We start from the raw sequence: 19,100 nt of genomic DNA, 5'->3' as shown, positions 1-19,100 counted from the left end.
ACCTGGACAACCAGAAAAGTTAAAACCTATATTAAAAACACTAATGACATATATTGGAGTAGTGAAATACATCTTCCCATATGTTGTGATTGCACCCACCATCATCTTTTAACTATTGGCTATGTTGGGCTAAGCTCATGGGATTTACAGTCCTACATTATGAAGGCTGACAAGTTCCCCAATCCTGCTGTATATATCTACTGCAGCAAAATCCCAAGCAGACTCCATTATGCAAATAAATGGCTTAAATAAGGAAATCTAAGACAAAGTGAGATGATATTCCTTAATCATATACAAGTCACTATAAATTGCTGCCAGCATTGTCAGGTTTTTTTTGGGGGGGGGCAGGGTGTTTTCCTATATGCTATATTCTCCTAAAATGATTCCACCCAAAGACTGTGATCTGATAAATTAAGAAACTGAGGGAGGGAGGAAGGGATTGACTGAAATTGAATGTCAAGTGTCTAGACAAGAATCATCAGTAAGGTTCACCTTAATTTTGCCAACATGAGAGAAGCTATAACCATGATGCCTAAGCCAGTTTAAGCCACAGAGCAGTAAGATAATCAGCTTGACAGTAACACTGAGAACCTTTAACCACAAGTTAAAGACCAGTTTGAAGAGACACTGAGCACCATTCAGTCCAATCCATGGAATTAACGCTCAAGTTAATGTTTAAACCATTGCATTAGTCAGCCACTGACGCTGCTGTATAAGTTCACTGTTGTTGTGGGCCCTCAAGTTGTTCCCAATTTATGCCGACCCTGAGACAAACCTACCAGTATTATGGGGTTTTCTTGGTAAGATCTGTTCAGAGGGGGTATGGCTTTGTCTTCCTCTGAAGCTAAGCGAATGTGATTTGCCCAAGGTCACCCAGTAGGTTTCCATGGCCAAATGGGGATTCAAACCCTGGCCTCCAGACCTGTTTTTCCAACACTCACACCATTACACCATGCTTGCTACTATGGGTTCACTAGCTTTCTTGATTTTTATTGATGTGACCCATTTTTTCTTTTGACTGAAGCCAACAAAGGATAGTGCTACATGCCGGTGACCACAGTAAGAGTGTATTACGAGGTAGGAACATCTTTAACAACTTAATTGCAATTTAACTGAAAAGGCTACAACTATAACCAGCATACACCGTTAGCAACTGTACCATCAACCACTGCTTACAACAGCATCTAGAGGAATACAACCCTTAATCATCTACATTCATGCCAGATATTTATTGGTTAGTTAGCTGCTTCAGCTTCAGACTGATTATGGTGAGGGCAGAACTCCTAGTCTTTCTATTCAAATAGCCACTCAACTGGCACTACTAGGGAGACAGTGTCAGGACACTCACTCATCCACCTGCTCGCTGCTGGCATCATTTGCAGCCTCCTATCAATGAACCTTCCTGCTTTGGCGAACAGCACAAATTACAGCCCTGTGAACTTCTAGCAACTGTCCACACATAATCTTTCTTCTTGCTAGACACTACTCCTGCCATTACTTTTCTCAGAATGTTCCCTCCTTCCCTTTTATCACCTACCAACCACCGTGGGTCTGAAATAGTTTGCTGGCAGCCTAGGAAGAAAGCTTGCAAATTTCACATCTGAACAAGTCTCTGTCGGCAATCAATTAATACTGATGGGTTTCTTGTGGGTTTTTCGGGCTATGTGATCATGAGGATCCACAACAGTTTAATCATGAAGTAAACATACCAACAAAATGTTGAGGTGTCTATAAAGTACTCAGAGTTAGATCAATGCATGGTTTTGTAGTGAAGAAATCACAGTAACAACAGTGATGATAATGAACTCCCTCCTCCACCATTCTAAGATCCATCAACATACAAGCTAAAGTAGCTTTTCCAAGTTTTGGCACAGCTGAAATCCAAACTCTGCAACAAAATAAGCATCTAAGGGCCCGTACAGACAGGCCAAAATAAAGCTGCTTCGCGTCTCTTTGGAGGTATGCAGTTTAAATGACATATGCATCGTAAGAGGAAAGAAGCTGTGCCAAAGCTGCACTCCAGTCCTTAGGACTGGAGCGTAGCTTTAGCATGGCTTCCAGTTTCTTAGGACGCATGCATCATTTAAATAGCATTCCTCTAGTCTAAAGCGACTCGAAGCAACTTTATTTTGGCCTGTCTGTACAGGCTGTAATACATGCAAAAGTTAATCTAATTGCACACTTAAGAGAATTCAAATTTCTAGCACGAAATTCTAGTGTTTTGTATTAGGCCTAACATATGGTTGCATTACTTTTACTTTCCCCCCTAACACTATTTGGTTGCTCCTATCACCTCTGCTCCGGTAGGTTTCACCGTCATCATCTTCCCACCCCACACCTTGCCACATACATACACTTGTTCCAGTGAGGAAAGTCAGAAATAAATGTTATCCCAATGCATTTTAATTTAATCTATAAAATTAATTTACTAAAATTTACGAGTGCCAAGTTCTTGTTGCCACCCACTCGTTTGTCCATACTCAGTGACCCAAACATTTGAAGGAAAGCTTATTTATTGAGCATAACACTTCCTACATGGTTTCTTTTTGTATCTTTATAAGAACAAAATATTGTTGATATTTTGAATGAAACTGAAAGATTCAAGGAGGTGCCCCCTGAATATTCCTGGGGTGGGGGAGGCCCTCTTACCTTCAACTATAGCCCTGAAGTAGAGCATAACAAAATATGTACCAGTGTAGGTTCATGGTTTAATGTAGAGGTGTTTGCCAGCTATGTAAGTCAGACTGTACAAAAAATCTGAGTCCAACTTAACATTCACAATAAAGATACAGCAACTATGCAGCTTTCTTTTTCTACTGGCTTAGTTCGTTTTGGAAAATCCATTCTGGAGGAATTTTTGATTTAGCAACTGCTTTGTACTTACCATGGCAATATTTCATACATCACTTAATACAAGTTCCAGGAAACCTTCTGTTGTATCAGCAAAACTTCATCAACATTTGAAAAGAATTTCTCCTCCATTAAAATTGTTTAAATTACTAAGAAAATCAAATGAATCATTTATTTACTAAAGCTGCTAAGGCAAAGTAGTGACTAACAAACAAAAATGGAAGCCAACTTATTTTATGCAATAAAAAAAGTAAACAAAGAGCAAATTATTAGTGCTAGTAGAACAACCAAACCCAGAAATTATTTTTTTTTTTAGTACATCTACCTCTTGTATTGAATAACTCCATCTCAAAATATGATGGGTGTGTATGTGCTTTCAAGTTGTCTGTTGAACAACTCCACGCATTTATAGTGATATAACTGTAAGTAGATGTACATAGTAGATGAAGGTATTATACATCTCAATACGAAAACAAGAATGAAACAAAGTTTATGAAAGCATGACACATGTACCCTGTCTTGTCACACATGACTTGAGAAAAGGATCAAAGTGTAGTTTTTCAGTCCTAACACACACAGTGTAAATACTGTACACATAGAAAAGACCACTGACCCAAAATACCAAAATATGGCATCTCTGTATGCATAGTTTCACTTTTTCTTCTCCCATAAAAAAGACCCCACAATGAAATCCCGATTCACATCTTCCATGGCACCACTAAGCACTGCAGCATGTTTTGTAATGGTCAGCAAGTCTTATGTTCAATTTTACAAGAGTCCACACAACAAAAGACTCAGTCATTTTAGAGTTCATCATTTCATTCTATGGTTTAGGAAAAACAAAACAAAACAAAAAATATACATGACAAACCATTACAGTGCAGGGAGAATGGCAACCTTTGTAAGCTATCCTCATTGTGCCCAACAAGCATCACACACAAATTCAAAATGGTTCTGAAGCACAGGGTGGGTGGAAGGGGAGAGAAGTGTAAAAATTATGCTGTCACTTGTGCATGAAGAATTACATACTGTGGACCATCCAGCTAGAGAGGACAGCAGTGGCCATCTCAAAAGTCAACATCTTAAGCCTGATCCTAGTTTCATATTTTGGCTTGGAAGGAACACTTTAATTCACTGGAAACTGTGCTTTAAAGAACAAGGTTACTTTCTTTTAAAGCTGTATGCAGCAAGAGGGAAGGAAAGGAAAGAAGGAAGGAACAAGTGAATGGACACATGGTTAGATTAGCCATGTTTTAATTGAACAAGATCATGTGGTATAGGTTCAGTGCCTGAACTTATACCTCAAAAACATCAGCAGTGACACAAGCTCTGTCATTTGCCATGCACCATCTTCGATTATTACAGGAAAGAGGCTTGCTCAGTTTTATGGCTCACTGGGGTGGGGATCTTTGTCAGTCAACTGTTAGCACAGATTCCATAGTTCATACCCATGTACACGCTAGTCATTATCTGGATAAAACATGGCTTCCAGGGTTCTCTGGGTTATTACTGATTCTCTGATACACTCATTTTGTTTGTGTATACAAACTGCTGATTGCTTTACTGATATTCCTTGAACTAAACAAAATCCAGTGTCTTTCTAGATGGGCTGTGCTACAGTTATAAGTTGGCAGCCCCAAAGGTAATTTAACTCTCTAAAGTCTGTCTGAAAATGAAGCTCGCCTTAATTATATTTGTACATATAATGATGAAAATTAACACGTTTAGCTTCTGCTTGAAAGCAGCAGAACACAACTATCAATCAAGATTTCTTCTTTTTAACTTAATTTCACTTCAATTTAATCTGACCCAATTCACTGCCTCCTTTGAAGCAACACACTAAATCCAGTATTATTTAAATAAAAGTTCTTCACCTTTTTGTAAAAAGCATCATGCAAAAATGGTAAAACGTCTCTGGTGCACCTGGAAACATATTTAACTAGGTTTCATTGAAGAAAATTAAAGCTGGTTACTTCTCCCAACTTTCTGGCATATATTAAGCACATCTTACATCAGTGTCCAGCCCCATGGCTACTGCAGTAACTATTATGATTTGACAATGCATTACATAATATCACTGTGACACATGAAGTGCAGCTTGTAGAGATTTGTCATTTCGCGAGGGAGTATTAGAAAGACCAGGATGGAGGTGCCATCATCCCTCAAGTATATTGTGCATCTATGATTTTAGGGAATTACCACTGAAGCTGCTAGTGTTCCCCCCACCTTTCTTTCCAGGGCTCGGGAAATTCAATGTTAGCATCTGATTCAGATGCCTTTACCCTAGAGACTGTTTGGTGTCCTGGAAACAAATATGTGGTCTCTTTATTATTATTTCATCATTTTTCTATAAGCAGTGTATGCTACTGCTATATGAACCCTTTCTTGGACAACACTACTATGGCTTCCAGCAGGATTTGATTTCAAAACGTATATCAATTTTACATATCCGAAATTAAACCAGCCACAGAAAATTTTAACATATCCCTTCCCCTCCTCCATCTTAGAAAGCAGTGTTCTCTAATAGAGGATCACTAGAACATCCACTTCATCATTTCTTCTTTCACAATTGAAGCCTCTTCAATTGCAATGCAGTAATCCCACAAATTCTTCCTAGCACACTGGCAAACAAAGACAGCCACAGAGTGCTCATACATGCATACGCACATACACTGTCACCTAAAACAAGGTATGAAAAAGTCAAAGTAGGAACAAAGTCTCTACTTCATGTTGGTTAAAAACAAAACAAAACCCCAAACCTGGAAATCCCCATGGCTCTATCATAGCCAGGTACACATCAAAAAAGCTTGAAAAACTGAGACAGGCCATCAAGTGGCTTCCCAGAATGGACACTCAGTTCCAAGACTGTCCAGAGATCCATCACCACAACGTAAGTTGCCATCTATCAAATTGTTCCAGTTGCTTTTGGCAGGCAGCCTCTTTATTATCTTCCCCCATCCCCTGGCCACTCCTTATCATTGTGCATAATTGCAAAGTTTCTTTCCTGGTCAGTGTGGCAATTTCAACAGGCCACTGTGTGTAACTAGTATCACTGAAATACGAACAAGAAGCAACAGCAGCCGCGTGTTTTATGACTGATGTCTACTGCATGCCAGCAGTGGTATAGTAGAGGATTTTCACCTAACAGGAGGCAACATGCTGTGGTTGCAAGATGAGTTTCATTTGCTTGTGTGGGTCTCTGTTGGTGTCCAAATGCCAAAATAGGCAACGAAGGTGTGTATGCGAGAGAAGTTCTGTTCAATTCTCCAACTATTTTAAGATGATGTGGTAACTATCATTGGTTTCAGCTGCAAAGAAAACACAGCACCATCAGGCTCGGGCTATATATACATCCCTGCTGTATTTCACCCATGCCCCAATGAAACAGATGGAAGACTAAGCATTGTATAGGTTACATTGTACTGGTTATGATACACTGCAGGGGGTACAGGTGGGGGTCAAGATCTGTATTTTCCAGAAGAAAAGGAAAAGCAGATATGGGGACTGAAAAACATACAGTACTGTGTATTGAGTAAATGGGTACCTTTCATTGTATCCAAGACAAAACATGATTCATCTTGAAAGTTCTGTATCATCTAAAAGCAGGAATGAAAAACAGAAGCTGTTGAGATCTGGCACTGTTCATTTACAAAGGAGAATTGCAATGTTTTTAGATATAAGATATAACATCCTCCTTACTTTCATAGTAAAACATTTGCTTTGAGTAAAGTACAAAGACCTCATATCCTTACAACACATAAGCTGCTACTATTGAAATAATCAGCTATAATGACAAATGACAGGAAAGAGGCTTTTAAAAACTTTCTATAGGACTGGCGCCTAACTTCCAAAGCAACAGCCACCATATTTCGTTTCATTTCATTTGCTTCTATTTATGGACAGTTTACCCAATCACTCTAGCAAATTTTCTTTGAGTTCCCTACAAAGATGATCTGGATACAAATTGCTAATATACTTGGGGCTTTGTTTTCCTTCAAACCAAGACTCCTTCAAAATCAGTTCAGTTGTATCTAGAATTACAGAACTGAGGAGATGGACTTTACCCAACAAATCAGCGAGACCAACCTTCTGCCACTACAGTAATTGACTACAAAGGCACCCCTCTCAGATGTTCATCCAAGTTCCATTTAAAAACCACTCCTGACAGAGACTCTACCACCCTCAAAGATAATCCAAATTTGGGGAATGACCACAGTTACTGATTCCTGGTTCCTGAATGTTCAGAGTGTTCAGGGCTCCAGGAAGACTTTCAAGTCCCCAACCCCACCCCCCGGTTCAAGTATGTTACTGTGGCATTTCAGTAGGCCAACATACAACTGTTGAACCTATTGAGCTGGATAAATTCAGACATGATTTAGGAAAAAAGGTGAAGGAAGCAAAAACTGGAAAGGGGGGGGGAGACAATAAAATCCACAGGAGAAACTGGAGATACATATCAAGATGCTCCAATATTTTTCTTTTACTGATTAAAAAAATCCTCAATGTGTTTCAGCCTCTGTATGCTTTTAAGTATTTCTTCAGGGACTATTTAGAATCTAACTTCAAAAAACTACATTAGGTTACAGAAGATAGATCTGTAGAGGTATACAGAAATGCCCTGTTTGTGGTTTAAAGTAGAGGTCTTCAAGCATTCAGGTCTTTTATGTGTTTTGAATTCAGCCCCTAGAAGTCCTAGTCAGAATGGTCAGTGTGAGGGAGGTGGTAGGCAGACATGGTTCAGAGAGACTGTACCACCAAATATATGTGGCAGATCCCTTCTCCCACTTCCAACGCTAAAGAATCCTGCCACTCACTCTGCTTCCCCAATTTCCCTCCTTTCTTAGACTGGGTTACTGGGCCTCAGTGTGGACATGTTTGTGTGTTAGCTTGGTATTCTTTGAATCAGAGTGAAGAAAGACAGTCTGAGTTAGAGTTAATAAAATAGGAGCATTAAGGTGGTTTATTATATCCTGAAAAATAGTGAATGTTTTAATAAGTTCCAGTACTGAGTTCCAACTATATAATGATATTCAATGATATTCAGATCTTGCCCTTCAATCAATTCAGGCAACAAGTAAACATTCACTCTCCACTGAGTCCTCCAACTATCAACACTCAATTGTCAATCCTGTTTCCCTTCTCTCAGAAAACGCTCTCCTGCTTTTTATACTTTCTAATCCTCACATAGTCTCTCTGAACTGTAACTGTCTGCCTTGAAGCCAAGTCCGCCTAGTGCCTCATTCACAGCCAATGACGAGAGCTTCTCAGAACTGAAGCCCAGAACATCTGGAGGATCCAAGGTTTATGACCACTGGCATAAAGAAGGCAGGTGGTAAATTTCTCTGTCCCCAAGTCCCAATTTTGTATTTGATTCTGAGAGGTGAACCCCAAAATGCTTGCAATCTGAAGGAGATACTAGTGAATCTGGTCTACCCAGTCTAGTGACACATATTCTGCTTACACAGGACACAAGCCTGGTCCACACTTGAAACTGGTGAACTGACTTTACAAGGCAGAAGATTACGCAGCACTTTTAGAGGGAAAGGAAGGCAAGCCATCTTTCAGGAATGCTTGCCCACTATTAAAGATATTCTTGTTGAGGTACTCCAAAAAAGCTTCCAAGAAAAAGCAAGATTCCGATAAGACACCTTCAACATGGTAGATCCTGTGTTCATGGCAAACCCTTCTGAATAAATTTTCATTTGGAAACAATGGGCTGGATGGAGACTTTGTCATACTTAAGAACAGACCCACTGAAATTGGGGAGAGGGTGGGTTCAGTTAGTCTAAAACAGCCTTCTCCAGCCTAGTGTCCTCCATAGCAATAGATTACAACACCCAGAATTCTTGACTGTTGACTATTCTATCTTGTGTTAATGATAGCTGTAATCCAAAACACATCAGGTTAGGAAAGGCTAATCTAACCAAAGTTCCATTGATTTTAATAGATATCTTTTAAGTATGAACCGAGCACAGTGAGTAACTGTCAGATCATACTGATGTACATTTTTTTTAGTTTTAAGAGATCAAATTAAGCTTTGATCTCACAAATGTATTTTTACCCTTTCTACAGACCATCAGGGCACTCTTACCTCATCACTTATAAGTACATGTATCCCTGTAGGCCCTTGTTTGTAGATCTGACTTATCTGTTGAGCAGAAATGCTGAAGAGTTGGGCAATTTTCTCTGTCAACTCCACAGCAGTCAACTCCTCTAAGTAGATGGCATGGTATACTGCAGGAAAAAAAATAGTTAACAAAGTGCAGATCTCTAGAATGACCATAAACAATATGGCTGCGGGGGGGGGGGGGTGTGAGTAGAAGGGGAGCAAAAAAAATAAAAATACAACAAGCAGCTCAGTAAATCCTGGAGAGGAACCTGGAGCTGAAAATGCAAGACTTAAAAGCACCTCATCTTAAACTGCAATATATATAGAAGAATGCTTGTTGTTGTTGTCATTGTTGTGTGCTTGCAAGTCATTTCTGACTTATGTCAACCCTAAGGTTGAGAGAAGATATGACATGCCCCAAGTCACACAGTGGCTTTCCATGGCTGATTGGGTATTTGAACCTTGCCTCTTAGAATCCCAGTCCAACACCACACTAGCTCTCTGAGGAATGTAATACTCCTTTTATTGACAGTTCTAAACACCTCATTCACCTGAGATTCTGAAGCAATCAGAAGCAGATTTAGCTTTGCAGCACTGCTCAAAAAGATAAAAAACAAATGCACAAGATGGTATAGCCACTAAATGCTTCCTTGAATACATCTTATAACTACTAGTAGATTCTGTAGTCTCTAAGATATGGATATTTCCACAAACTTTAAAAACTGTCAAGTGAACACTACTTAATCAAAGGTTGTCACTCAAAAAGACATTTTATAATTGTATTTCTAAGAGTTTTAATCAGCATCTAAGCCTGCATTAATTTATACATGAATTTTAAAAACAGATCTAGAGAAAAAAGTATTTAGATTATGCATGGATTTTTCCACAGTGAGTACTATCTCAGAACAGACATTTTTTTCTTGCAAGAGAGAGAAAAAGTGGAATGCCTCATTTAGGATGATGCCTATATCCTGTAGATTTACAAGTACTTTCATTGAAGGGATTTTTAAAAAAATAATGTGCCACGAGACCAGTTAGTGTTACCCTAAAAATGGTTTTATTTACTGAAATCTATTGGAATCAGTTAAACAGTTGTTTCAGGAGCCATTACAGCATTTCTTAGAACCATTTCATGTTTTTTGCACCAGGGTACAGTTAGGGAACCTCAGTCTCCTGAGACTGAATCCTATCTCAACTCTCACTTGCATTTCCCCCCCTATTCTAGAAAGTTAAAATGCCTTCATGCCAGGCTTAATTATTGGTAAGAAGAACTCTCATTTAAAATATGCTATTTCCTCCACCATTGACATTGGAATATGGTCTTCAAGAGCTTCATTTGGCAAGGACATAAAAGATAGCTTTCTCACTGACTGCTTTCAGGATATGGAACTCCCTCTCATGAGGGGTTTGGTTGGTTCCCTCTGTTCTTTTTCTGCCACAAGGCAAAGGCCGTTTTATTTACACAGGCTTTCAGCTGTTAACTGGCTGTTACAGAAAGGTCTTTTAATTGGGTGTGCTGTACTTGTAGGATTGCTATAAGTTGTGCATTTAAATACTTGAAGGGATGTGATATTCAGGAGGGAGCTAACAGCTGTACATTATTTTAACTCTATTTCATTTTTTACTCTAAAGGTAAAAATATAAATAAAATAAATTGAACTAGATAAATATGTTCTCTCAAAGTGATTTTGACCTGTGGGTTGAAAAGTTCCCCATACCTGCATTAAGCTAACTGGATGATGAAGCGCCAAATGTATTATGCTACCTTGAAGAGATTGTCCCATTACAAGAGACTAGTGTTCCATTAGAGTGGGGGGAACAGTGAAGGATTGAGAGAGAGGGAAAGAGAAGAGACTCTACTTTCCTGAAGCCCTTACCAAAGAAAGTACTATTTGCTGCATCCCCATCTTCATGCTTCTGCTGGTCCCTCAACTGCTGTGACTCTTGACAAACATAGATGGTCAGCCTTGGCCGTACCATCCTGTGAAGGAAGGAAGATGTCAGGATTCCAGAGTTAGCAAGGAACATACTTCACAACTGAGCTTAGCCAATTTGTACTTTCAGAGAAGAACATGGCAAAATCCTTCCTAGGACTGTTTCTCTTTAAAGAGCTGTAGGAAGGACTATGCATTTGAATACTCCCAACCACAAGGCTAGACATAAATAACCAGATGTTTTCCATTCAATTCTATTGTCCCCCTCCCCTACCTTGGAACAACATAACTGGTGTAAAGGAAGTTTTAAAATCAAATAGATAGCAACCTATTTAGCAGTTCACTATATATTCAACAGTTTGGAGGTATTGAGTAAACAAACTCATCAAAACACATTAACTTACATTTCTAAATCAAGAATAATTTTAACTTTCATCCAGCACTTCAGCTAAAATTTTTGGCTCACTCTTACCATCAGGCATACAAAATATAACACTTGAGGTCTTATTGGTTTGCTTCCCTTCCCTAAAGAAATTCAAAATCTTTTTAAAAAAAATTATTTATGGGCCTTTCCCGCCTCTTTGCAAGGATACTTCTACAGTGCAGCCCCTTCCAGCACTGCTGGGGTGTGATAATGTGAGAAGTTCTGAGTAGAAGCCTAGCACACTCCATGGCACAACTGTTCTGTTTCCAGGGTAGCCATGCAAAGATTATTTGTAAATGGGCCACGGCTCATAGCTTTACTCCAGCAGTGCAGGAAGGATGCAAAGATTCTTCCTATGTGGGCCAGGCCTCCTAGCTCTATTCCCAACAGCACAGGGAGGATGCAAAGATCCTTCCTTCATGGACCAGGCCTCCTAGTTTTACTCCAGCAGTGCAGGAAGTGCAGTACAATACAGTGTAGTGGCTCTAGCACAACTACAAAAAACATAAGCAGTGGGCCAAAGGACCATCAAAAACCCAGGTGGGGAAATTGGGGGGGGGGCTTTAAAGGAATGCTTTCATCACTACTGTTGCATTGTTCCTCATCTCTCCAGAATCACAGGTGCACCATTTTCTCCACATGTATTTCAGATAGTAAGTCACACATGCAAAGAGCACCTGCATTTCACACTATGTGTGCTGATGCGGCTAAACTCTGTGAAGCGGATGAAAGAAGTGGTGTGGAAGGGTGACTGACAAAAGAAGAATGGGAGTGCTGAACTGGGGTGTTGAGAATGATATGGTTGTGCAGGTAATGCCCTATTAGATACAAGGACAAAAAGAGAAAAACATAGAATGCAGAGGGCAAAACAAAAAGTGGGGATAAGGGTCGAGGGTGCTAATCCACAGTAGTGAACAAGCGTGGGGAGAGAAAAAGAAAGAGTTAATAGATAGAAGGGTTCACAAAGATGTGGTTATGCAGTAGAGAAAATGGATCATAAGGGGAGCTAACTGAGAATTCCTAGAACACCAAAGGTGGTTCAATGACACAACTGTAGTTGTGAACTTCTCTGGGTTAATAGAAATGTGAAAATGGCTCTTGAGTGTGCTTTAAATTGTGCTTTAGGTGCTGTTATTAAAATGGGTCGTTCTCAGTGCATTTTATGTAGTACAGTGTACCCCCGTTATACACAGGCGTGCTTTACGCAGACTTGAGCATATGCGCTCAAGCCGCGGGGAGCGCATGGGGTGCAAGGGGCGGCGCATCCCATTCAAATGAATGGGGTGTGCGCCCGTGGTGCCCCGCATGCTCCCACGCTGCCACGCACGAGCCCCATTCAAATGAATGGGGCTTGAGCATAGGCGGAATTTGCCTTACGCGGGGGGTCCAGAACGGATCCCCCGCGTAAGGGAAGGGCCCACTGTATTACCAAGATGGCTGAATGTGTAGAGTGTAACGTTTTATTTTGCATCATTTACGATGCTACAAACAAGAAAAGGCATTTGTAAGCTTTAGGTTTGTTTGGGTTTTTTTTTAATGCTTGCAATCTTCAACCTGCATTCTAAAATAGTACATTGCTGGGAATAATGTGCCCTGATATTTCACCTGATGATGGAATCACCACTGTTAATTCTAAAACTGTGAAGCTAGCACCTACTTTTAATTGTTAACAAAAATGCTCAACAAGCTTTTGTTTGCACTTCTGGGTAGGTTATAAACTTCCATTTTACTTGTGGAGAATAGAGAATGAGATAAATGAACGGGCAAAGCTGTTTTGTTCATAAATTCTTAGCTCATCTAGCCCAGTGTAATTTATTTCAACTGACAGCAGCTTCTCAAGGTCCCCAGCAGCCTTCTGCCTCTGTTCTGCAACTCAAGAGACATTAACTAGAGATACAGAGGGACCTTTGCATCCGCAGGGGATCTGTTCTGAACGCCCCCCCCCCATGGATACTAAAATCCATGGATGCTCAAGTGCTGTTGTCCTTAAGGGCGGCATGTGCACACGGCTGCGCCACCACTGGTGACAACAGGGGCTGTCACAAATGGCAGTACGGCCACAGGAACGCACCGCCATTGAGGACAACAGGGGCTTGCTGTCCACGGAGGCTTAAATATCAAGGTCCCACAGTACTATAAACTAAGTCTTGCACATATGTTATCTTCCAACTGAACTTTGAACCCTTTCCAAAACACAGGAAAATCATCCATCTATGTAAGTGCTTGCAAAACTATAGTGGGAATTCTGCAGACCTTTAGACATTCCTCAATTAGATTTTTATATTGTATGTATTTTACTACTGCTGTAAGCCACCTCGATCCTGTAGGAGAGGCAGGATACATTATTATTATCATCATTACAACTCCCAGCACTTGGACTAGTGGCTGAGGTTGATGGGACCTGGTGTGCAAGAGCATCTGGTGGGCCACACGTTCTCTGCTCCTTCTATAAAAGCAATCTCAAAGACCAAGTGCTCCTCCTTGGCTGAAGACGCTTTATTTTGCAATCTTTACATGTTTTTCTGAATGACAAATATAAACTACTAGCATCTCAGTGTTTTCCAGATTTCCAGTTTACTATTAGAGTTTCACCCTGCAAGTCCTCCCAACTCCCATATGTATAACTGTTTCATGTTAGCACCACGAAACAAGCAGACAGAAAAGAAAAGTACTGACTGGGTTTAAAGAAAATGATGGTGTACTTGGCAAAGGGATAGGAAGGAGTTTCATGGCCAACATTATCAAGTAACAACACTAGACTGGTTTGCTACTGAGGATCTCTGTGAAGCTTTAAACATGGGTTCATTTTCCCATTTTTGGGGTGACTCACTCTCCCTAGAGCACTTCCTAATCTTTCTCCAACCACTGAGCTCTACTTCCTCTTGCTTCTCCATACCCTTACTGCCCCTTTTCTATTCCTTGTAATTTTCCATTCCTCCCTTTGTTTTCTGTGCTTTCCCTTAACATCCCCATCTCTGTAGTTTGGCAAATGGCAGTAGAAAATATTTAATCAGTTAATGTCAGGGGAAAGGCCGGGGGGAAAGCACTGCCCCCACCCCTCATTTTTCTTCTTTGAGCCTTGTCTGTATGGCATAAATCAGGCTTCTAGCAAGGGCCAGGAGGACCCACAGCACTTACCCCCACCCTCACAGCACTATCTCAGCCATCAAAATTGGTACATTAACTCACTGGTATGGTTTTGTATTAGCACAGACTCTTGCTGACCCTTGTTAGAAGCCTGACTCTTGTTCATCTGGTACCAGTCAGTATTCATACTTTTTCACTAGGGGACTAGGTAACAATTCAAGAAATTTCAGTTTGCTTAAGCAGTCTCTTAATGAAATCCAAAGGTTCTAGTGGGATCAAAAACAGACAGTTACAGGTTAAGTTTCACAAAGAATGGTTACAGAAACTATGAAGCAAGCTCTCTTTAATGAAGAAACTAAAAGGGTCTTCTCATTTGCCCATACCAAACCAATTTCTAGAATGAAAGAAAACATGTTTCTAATTTCTAGCCCTATCCAATGATCTGAAATATGAGTTTCAGATTTCTAGAATGCAAGTATCAGTGTTCTCCCTCAATACATCCCATCTTATTACAGGATTTCCTACTATGGAAAAGGTTCTTTCTTCTTTTTCACTAAAGCCTTAGATATGTCAGCGATTTTTCAAGTACCAAAAAATAAATATGAAACAGAATAACACTAGGGAAGTAGGAATCTTATTTTCATTTACCATCTGGCACATAAAACCCAATCCACCATTTAAACCTAGTCTGAATAATACACACCGCCCCTTCAATGCATTGAAGAGTCTGATGCCATCTGCAGGGCCACAGATCTGTATGACATCTTCTCTGGTCAATTTCAGTAAATCTGCCCCTAGGATTTTTAAAATAAGATAAATAAGGGAAAGAACAAAGACCTGTTTCAATAGGACAATTGTCATGCTTCACACATAAAATAATTCTACAGTGGGCCCTTGCTTTATGCAGGGGATGCGTTCTGGACCCCCCCCCCCCCCCGGTGTAAAGCAAAATGTGTGTATACTTGAGCCCCATTATATCCAGTGGGGTTGTGCTTGGCCCGCAGTCGCGCACACACCATTCGCAAGCCCTATTAGATATAATTGGGCTCATGCATGTTGTGCATTCTCCCCTTTCCCAGGCAGCTTCAGCATAAGCTGAAAGCGGCCTATAATGAGCCCGCATGTGGCACGGGCTCACTGTACATAAATAGTGTCTCATGAAGAGGAAAGGAACCTCTGAAATTCTGGTGGCACACCAGTTTCCAATAGCCGCCCCTGCCCCCCATTAGCATGGCCGATGGTCATGAATGATGGGAACTACAGACCAATGCTATATGAAAGGCCTCATGTTCCTACCCCTGGGGTCTAGTAAAAATGATCAACATATCTGAATTTCACATTTGGAGACACCAGATGCCAACCCTGCAAAAAAGGAGACAAACAGCTAGCCTAGGAGGTTTCCCTACTGCTGTTTATACATCACCCAAATAATTGAGATGGAGGAGTAAAGAGATTCTGACCCCTTACCTGTGTTTAGGAGGGTATTGGGGGGAGGGGGAGGAAGAATGATTTGGCTGTACAGGTGAGAATTAAGACGGTAGAAATTGTGGGTTTCCCTAAGGGCTCTTTACCTTTCCTCCATAATTTAAGCACTGATTTTCAAGTCCTTCTATAGAGATTGTGGCAAATCTGAGATGCAACAAGAGGAGCAGATTCACTGCAGAAAGCTGTTCCTAAGCCATTGTGGTGGGGTGAACCACAGGGCATAGAGCTTTGCCAGACTCAAATGGTTGATCCTGAAAAGCTTTCTGGGAGGCTCAGGGAGTGGAGGATGGTGATGGCAGAAAGACATTGCCAGAGTGGGTGACAAGGATGTTGAGGAATCAAGCTGCTAAGGCCAGCAGAGCAGGATGAGGTTTTTGCTCCTACCTGAGAAGTTTGTGAAAAGCCGTGAGAAAGTTGAGAAGCGATTCCGGTGCAGCCACTGCTGAGCTTCCTGAGGTGTAGAAGTTGGTAGGAGGTTCTATATGAGAAAGAAATTGGGTTGCTACTGTAACAAGAGAAATGATGACTACATAAGGTCCAGATAAATGCTGGGTGTTATATTTTCAAAAATGGAAAACAGCTCCTGTGTGGTTCCCCATTCCATCCTCCCAAGTGTAACAATAAAGCTTAGGAGTCGAGTTAAAGTGGTCTGAAACCTCTTCCTCTGCTTCGTCTTAAAGTACTTGACCAATGCAAGCTTTATGGTTCCTGTTTTGTTTAAAATGTTCTCTCTTCCCACACTCTAATTACTATCTAGCTTGATGAAGAGTTCTGAAGATTGCTCATGATTGTGTGACATTATGGTTAGTCCACTTTATTATTCTAAAGTGGATTTAGGTACTGGTAGGCCAGTTACAAGAATCACCACATGTGACCTTCTGAAACCACATCAGTCAGAAGTTCACTTTGATAAACTAGTTCAGGGACAATCCAACAGTAAGGATGGTAAAGGAAGGGAATGAAACATAAAATACTAAATAGGACTTACATCTGTAATTGGAGCAGGAGGTTCAGGCTGATGATTTGGAGACCCATTTCTAGTATCAGAAAGAGAAAGGAGAAGGAAGCAGTGAAGATCTGCTTCTCTATGTTTGTCAAGAAATTTGAAGGAATTCTCTTGCATATGTTGTCACAGGGCTTGTACAGATATGGCACAGGCTCACCCCTCTATTCCCCCTTCAGCCCTTCCTTTGAACATCAGTTCTCCTACTGGCCTTAACAGCAATCAAAGCTTATGTCATTACACACCTTACCTCCTGACTTGCTACTAAGAGAGAAGCCGAGTTAGTATTAACAAAGGTTAAGGGCAATAGTGCTCTAATCCTTTATCACGACTTGTTGATTTTTGATTTTCAGAGTTGGAGGGGTTCTTATAGGTTATTAATTCCAACCCTGTGGTCACCAGGCAAAGAGAATGTCGTTTTGTACTGGAGGGAAGGGGAGGAGTGGGAAACAGGGGGTAATTAAATTCTGCTCATGCATCCACAGAGGGAGTACACACAGAGGTGGAAAAAACAGCATTTCTTCTCTCTGTCCACATCTTTGTAGGAGATAAGAGCCAGCTCTTTTAAAAGGTGCAGTGGCCTTGGTTTCTGCTGGGGTTTGGTTCCAGGCCTCCCCATGGTTACCAAAATTCATGGATGCTCAAGTCTGCATTATATATATGGCATAGTAAAATGTTGTCCCTTAAACAAAATGGCAAGGCATGCTTTTTGGTATTTATTTTTTAAATATTTTCAAGACATTGATGGTTGACTCTGTGGATGCAGAATCGATGGATACAGAGGGCCAACCGTGCAAGAAAATGTCAGCAATTTGTTCTACAACTTTGTGTGACAGGATACTATAGCTGCAAATACACCGACAAAAACATGGGAGAGGAAACTAGCCAATAGTGAGAAGAAAAAACTCCCACTAAACTTGGTCAGATATGACTTGACAACCCTGTCAATGGGGAATACCTTTACCTTTTTTATCTAGACTTACCCTTCACTGATAGAGAAACTGCTGTGCGAACTGCTAAAGCCAGGGGATGGCACGTTATTGACATAAGTGATTTCGGGCCATGGAGAACACTGGAAGGAAAAAATAATAATTGTGAAATACTTGGACACACACCACAGTGCTTCTGAAGCAAAAGGATCCTTCCACTGAAGGAAACAGATTCTGTGAATTTCCTATATGAAGTGCATATTCCGTGTTTCGATGATCACCAACCTCTATGCTTGTGGAGAATCATTTGAAAGCATATAGGAGATGCATGGAGGGAAATGGTTTAGAGCTAGAATGAGAATGAAATACATATTCCAACAGTGAAGGAGAATGGATCTGTCTGTGTAGGAGAGATTGGTGCTCCATTCCTCTTCCATGCTCCTAGCTATCAAATAAACTTAGATCTCAGTATATTTTCACTTCTACTTTTTCTGCTCTATATCATAATAAACAGAAAAGAACACATCTAATTTTGTCTGACCAAAATTACACATATTTCTTTAAAGCATTATTGCTTATTCTAGGCTGGGCCACAGAATGCATATAAGCACGGGCCAAAGCTGTAATTTCTTGCATGCTACAGGAAACAAGGTTGTTTCTGAAAATTAGTCTAACATCAAAGCCCTCTCCTCAACTTCAATCACTCTCAACTCGGGGAGATTTCAGGAAGAGTAACCCAACTGAATGGTTCTTTTGTTTTTATCAAGATGGTACACCCAAGGCTATGACATTTGGAAGCATCAACTTTTGTGCTAGAGTCACATGTCAGATAGGATAGTTGAAGAATGATGAAAGGATGAATTTTTCCCATCCTTTTCAATTCATCGCGGCAGCATGAGTGGCATATAGATTCTAACTGGATAGTGAGTCCAGCCTGATTAAAAGCTTATCAGTGTGGGGCTCAAACCCATTTCTCACGTTTTGGAATGCTGGCATTTAGGAGTGTGACATTTTCACATCAGGGAGTGATGGCCTGGCAGACTATTGCAATGGAAAGCAAATGCTGCATGCACAGATGCCAGAAACACTGTTGAAACAGGACACTGAGCACAAGCAAACCTTCATGAGCAAGTGGATTTTTGAGGGAGAGTTTAACATGTGCACAGTACTACTGTTATACAAGAGTTGAGTGTATAGAATTAGCAATGGTAGCTATTTCCACGTACAAAAATGATACTCTTTTATCATTTGGCCCTAGGTCCAAGTCTTGAGATTCTAC

General features: G+C 40.6%; 1 protein-coding gene across 3 annotated transcripts in view; it reads right to left on the bottom strand.

The window, feature by feature from the left end:
• Nucleotides 1-3,068: 3,068 nt before the first annotated feature.
• Nucleotides 3,069-19,100, bottom strand: part of TFCP2 (transcription factor CP2) — a 49,540-nt gene continuing 33,508 nt past the window's right edge. For all 3 annotated transcript variants that reach the window (XM_042453275.1, XM_042453274.1, XM_042453277.1), the window contains 8 exons: nt 17,876-17,964; nt 16,878-16,926; nt 16,274-16,367; nt 15,108-15,198; nt 10,837-10,940; nt 8,942-9,084; nt 6,395-6,446; nt 3,069-6,158 (listed from right to left, as the gene is read on the bottom strand). In XM_042453275.1, the coding sequence (XP_042309209.1) occupies nt 6,121-6,158; nt 6,395-6,446; nt 8,942-9,084; nt 10,837-10,940; nt 15,108-15,198; nt 16,274-16,367; nt 16,878-16,926; nt 17,876-17,964 (660 nt within the window). In that variant the 3' untranslated portion in view covers nt 3,069-6,120. The remainder of the gene's footprint in view (nt 6,159-6,394; nt 6,447-8,941; nt 9,085-10,836; nt 10,941-15,107; nt 15,199-16,273; nt 16,368-16,877; nt 16,927-17,875; nt 17,965-19,100) is intronic.

The sequence above is a fragment of the Sceloporus undulatus genome, chromosome 2, assembly GCF_019175285.1.
Source record: "Sceloporus undulatus isolate JIND9_A2432 ecotype Alabama chromosome 2, SceUnd_v1.1, whole genome shotgun sequence".
NCBI classification, from domain to species: domain Eukaryota; kingdom Metazoa; phylum Chordata; class Lepidosauria; order Squamata; family Phrynosomatidae; genus Sceloporus; species Sceloporus undulatus.
The sequence above is the reverse complement of the archived record's forward strand: the minus strand, read 5'-3'. Positions and strand labels throughout refer to the sequence as shown.